Source organism: Alligator sinensis, unplaced genomic scaffold, assembly GCF_000455745.1.
Source record: "Alligator sinensis unplaced genomic scaffold, ASM45574v1 scaffold489_1, whole genome shotgun sequence".
NCBI classification, from domain to species: Eukaryota; Metazoa; Chordata; order Crocodylia; family Alligatoridae; genus Alligator; species Alligator sinensis.
The window spans coordinates 3,176,210-3,181,143 of record NW_005841901.1 but is presented as its reverse complement, the minus strand read 5'-3'; the positions used below and the strand labels follow the sequence as shown (position 1 = coordinate 3,181,143).

The 4,934-nt window shown below is 40.3% G+C and overlaps 1 protein-coding gene across 4 annotated transcripts in view; it reads left to right on the top strand.

Moving 5' to 3' along the window:
* Positions 1-4,934, top strand: part of RMDN2 (regulator of microtubule dynamics 2) — a 67,134-nt gene that overhangs the window by 27,884 nt on the left and 34,316 nt on the right. For all 4 annotated transcript variants that reach the window (XM_025197630.1, XM_025197629.1, XM_006018431.3 and 1 more), the window contains exon 6: positions 3,771-3,846. In XM_025197630.1, coding sequence (XP_025053415.1) covers positions 3,771-3,846 — 76 coding nt within the window. The remainder of the gene's footprint in view (positions 1-3,770; positions 3,847-4,934) is intronic.

Below are 4,934 nucleotides of genomic sequence, written 5' to 3'. Positions count from 1 at the left end.
ACCCCCCTCCCAGCACCGCTGCCACCCACCCCGAGCGCAATGCAACCCAGCCCCACACTGGGAAGAGCCTGCCCCACCCCACACAGATCCAGGGGCACACTCCCCCCCACCCATGCCCTCTGAGATGAGCAGCAAGAGCAGCAGCAGGAGCCATGAGACACATGGCTCCTGGATGAGCGGTGGTGGGAGCTGCCCCCCCCACACCCCCTGAATGAACCGCGGCACCATCCCATGCCCTCCCTACCCTAGCTGGCCAGCAGTTGCCCCAGCCCCACTCCTCCCTTACTGCGGGGGCCTTGATCTATGTCCCCCACAACGCCCATTTCCTCCCTCCTCCCCTTCTACCACAACAGGCTTACCAGCTGGACACTGCTCTTCAAGCTGCCAGGCTGGTATTGGCAATTGGATCAGTATTGGCCGATATGCCTCCTTAAAAATCGGCTATAGGTATTGGCCCCCAAAATCTCTATTGGTGCACCCCTAAGGTTTTGTTAAGATATCCCTGCAACTAACCAGGGGTGTTAGTTCAGTGAATCCACACAGTATTTGCAGATTAAGCTTTTTTTTCTCACTTGTTATCTGGACTCTTTAAAAATACATTGATTTCTGGAAATGTATTGATTCTGCCAGTAGTCCACTAACACCCACCAACAATGGTCTAACATGCTATGCAGCTTTAATGCTCCTCAGTTAAATTGTCAGAACTTTTTTAGTCAAATTCTAAAATGTAAAACAGAAAAATGCAGCAAGTGCATGAGAGAGATCCCCATATTTAAAAGAGTATATCTTTTAAGATGAATAGGTTGACTTGTTTGTTTTTTCACTGTATGATTATTTTATTGGGGTTTATTTTTTACACCACTAATTTATCTATTAATGAAAGGATTGCTCTGAACTGGTTTAAGCTAAGGCCTTTTTTTCCTGTCACGCACAGAGAAGGAAATGCTGCAATATGCTGGATTAGCTTGTTCGCTTTTCATTGTTTTCTTTTGTAGCAGCAATCCGTTTAACTATGGTACGCTGAGTTTATCTGATTAGCACTAAATGAGTAAAGGGAATAGGGGAAATGTTGCCTGAATCTGAGCAACTTATGCCAGCAAAGTTTTTTTTTTAGTACATTCCCCCTCTTTTTCAATACTTGAACTTTCCTGACCTTTCAAGCTTCTTTCCTCACCATCAGCTCTTTCCCATATGCAATGCACTCTCTTGGTGTTTTAACTGTCAGGAGTATCAGCATGATTAGCGACGTTCTTTTCACTGCTCATTGATCACAACAATAAATCCTATCCAACGGTGTTTGACAGTTGCAGACTTATAGAAGTTCAGCAGTTGACATGCTCACTTTAATGCCTTTCTAGGAAACATTTTCATCAAAAGAATTTAAAAACGATCACGATTTTTATAGTTGATTTTTAAAGTAAAAGTACTTGCTATATTTATAAGCAATAATATGATATGTTGTATATCATTTACTTGGATAATTTTTTTAGTATTTACATTTAATGAGGATTTTCGGTTGTTCTCTATTTTAAACAACTTTAGAAATCAGATTTATTGACGTCTTTACAAGATGTAACAGTTCAAACTCCTGTGAATCCTCATTAAGAAAAAACATATGCATTGGTTTTTCCTGTTTAATTATTTCCATACTACTGCTTTATTACTTTCATACAGTATTCTAAGGAGATCTTTTTTTGCTAGTTAAATTCAGGTGATTACAGATATTTTCCCCTTGATTTGCATGTAAGATTCCACTTTTGTTGAAGTTCTAGATGCACATAAATGAAGGGATATAAATATTTGAGTGTCTAAAGATAAAAATATTTGAAAATAGAAACCTACAGAGAGAGAGAGAGAAGGAGAAAGTGTGAGTGATCATTTAAAATATTTCCAATATGGCATATTTTTCCAGTTAAAAATGGAATATTTTTGTAGGAATGATACTAAATTACCTTCTAAAGTACATAGAAATTTCTTATAATTAATTTAATCTTACTTAGTAATTTCTTATAATTTTAAACATCTGTCAACTGGAGGCAAATTGTAACTGAGACCTTGATCCTGCAAACACTTCATGTGCATGCTTAACTTTATGTATGTGAGCAATACTGTTGAAGTCTGTGAAGCTACTTAGGTTTATAGAGCCATACATTCCAGATCTGGGGCCTAAATGTGTGCCTCCATTAGAAACTGAACGCCATAGGGTTAAAATATTACTTACCTCCAACAGCTGATCATCAAATTATATTGGAAAAGGCTCAAGGGAAACCAAAATGCAATGAATAGTTTGCCTGTTAGTTTGTTTTTAAAAGGAGCATGATTTCTATGTGAAATAAAAGCAATACTAAGAAAAATCATGTAAACACAAGTTATAGATGCATTAAGAAACTAGAGAAGTATGATAGAAGACCATAAAAGATTTGGCTTAGAACTATTAAATGGAATAACAAAAGCAAACTTGTGTCTGGTTTGATGTAAAAGAGAGCACGTTTTAGGAAACTTTGGACACTGACTGAAGAAAGAATAATACAGATACTAAAGTTACTAACAAATATATAAAAAAGTAGGTAAAAAGAAAAGGAAAAATCCTGAAGTATTGACTAGAACAGGGGCAGGCAAAATACAGTCTTTGGGCCAGATCTGGCCTGCCAGGCCATTCTGTCTGGCCCTCAGCACTCCTAAAATATTTAGAAAATGTATATTTATCTGCCCCGGCAGCCTGTCAAAGCTGACAAGAGCCAGGGGCAGTAGTACCCAAGGGGAGCCTCAGTAGGACTGAACAGCCCAGCCCTGCCCACCCCCAGCCATTTCACTCCCTTCCTGCTCCTGCCCTGCTCCAGCACCACGTGGCTGCTGGTTGCATCGACTGACCAGGGAGCATGGGGCCGTGCTGGTACAGGGGTGTGTGTATGTGTATGCGCATGTGCATGTGTGTGTATATGCAGGCAGGGATAGTGTGTGTGTGTGTGTGTGTGCAGGCAGGGATGGTGTGGGTGTGGACAGGGGCAGAGTGCATGTGTGTGTTCATAGGCTGAGTCTCACACACACACCCCACCATACACATGCACCCACACCCCCTTTGCACTGCCATACACGCATACCCCCCACATCCTGTCACACCCTAGGCACCCAGCACCCAACAGACCCCATACCCACCCACACCCCACATATCCATACACATATCCACATACTCCCTCACCCCACACACTCACAGCCCCCCACAAACCTATAACCACCCCCCACAGTATACAAGAGTAAGACTTCATTTTAAGCTATTGTGCAGTCACTTCTATGTACACTGCACAAACACATGTAAATCAGGACAAAAATATTTTTTGAAACCAAATTAATGAATGCTGGAGATGTTCACTTTTTAGAATATAATTTGGTATTTTTCTGGTTCCAAGATGGGAAAACCTCTTGGTGAAAGGAGTATTTCTGGGGGCAAAGGGCGGGACTTCTGGTGGCAAAGGTCAGGGGTTAGAGGGCAGGACTTCTAGTCACAAGATGGCATCTGGAGTTGGGGCATGTGTCAAGGGGCGGGGCTACCAATGTGGCCCTCAACAGCTTGCCAAAACTCGGTAAGCAGCCTTCTGCCCTAAATAATTGCCTGCCCTGGACTAGAATCTAAAAAAGGGGAGCACAGAAAAATCTCAAATACAGTTGCAGCAGAGGAAGTCATAAATAGAAAAACATTTTATAACATAATTCTTTGTCATAGGACTAAATTGATGATAAATTCATTCTCGCTGTTTTGTTGCTTTTTGCAGGTTTGCAGTTATGTGTGGTTATATGTCTGAATTTGAAAGTATGCAAAACAAAATCAAGAATGGTTATCTCTTTAAGGTATGTTTTAGTAATATTGTTAGCAACTATTCATTTACTTTACTTTGCTCTGACCATTTCAAACTCAGGGTTTCCAGGCAAGTAACAAAGCCTTAGGGAGAGTTAAAATGCAAATGATTATGATTAAGAAATGATTAAGAAATTATTTGTACATGCATCTACCTTGTATTACTTAATAGCCTTCAAATTAGAAGGATTTAACTGTGGCTAATTTAAAAACCACAAGATTTTTGCAGTTGCTTTTGACCTAAGCAGTCAAAGTGGGAGGGTGTAGGAGGGGAAAGGGGAAGGGATTGTGTTTTTGTAATTATTTTTAAAAACTGTAGAAAATTAAAATAAATTTAGCAGTAAGTATGGGGAGTACCTGTAGTATTTCTGTGTCTTCACATTAGCCTTGGAAATGTGATATTTGGGTTAGCATTTCCCATTTGAATACCCTTATACAGCTCATATGCAGAAAATTGGGTACAGTACTAACATTTCACTTTGATTTTAATTTATCCTTGTAACATGGAAAATGCATTCACAGGACTCTGTCCTAAATTGCTCCCTCCTCTTGCACTACATCTGTTCTGGGGACCCTCATCTGCTCATATACCTTCTGTTTTAATCCTTACGCAAACGACCTATAAATCCTACTTGAGGATCCCAGTTCTGCCACCCAGTCTGATATTTCAATTTCTCTCCAACATTTTCTCCTGGATGCCATTCAGGAAAGTTGAAGCCCCTCAGTCACTTGCTGCCCTGCCTTGTGGCCAAGTGGATAGTGGCAGGGGAGAATGCTGTGGCAAGCAGCACTGGTACCCTTTATTTTACCATTCAGGGTGGCCTTTTGCACAGCATTATCATTATTTCCTCTGTACCTCCAATGTTTGGGTACCATTAGAGACTTTGTTTTTATTTACTACACAAAACCATTGCATTTTGTAAAACAAGAATGAATGGACTCTGAACTTGCCTATACAGTAGGCAGAGTACTCTGCAAAGTTAGATAAATAAACTGAAGGAAATTCATTCTCAAACGTGCATTCTGTCATTCAGGAATAATGTGGTCATAGTACGCTGAAGTTTAATCCTCCAAGGATTTA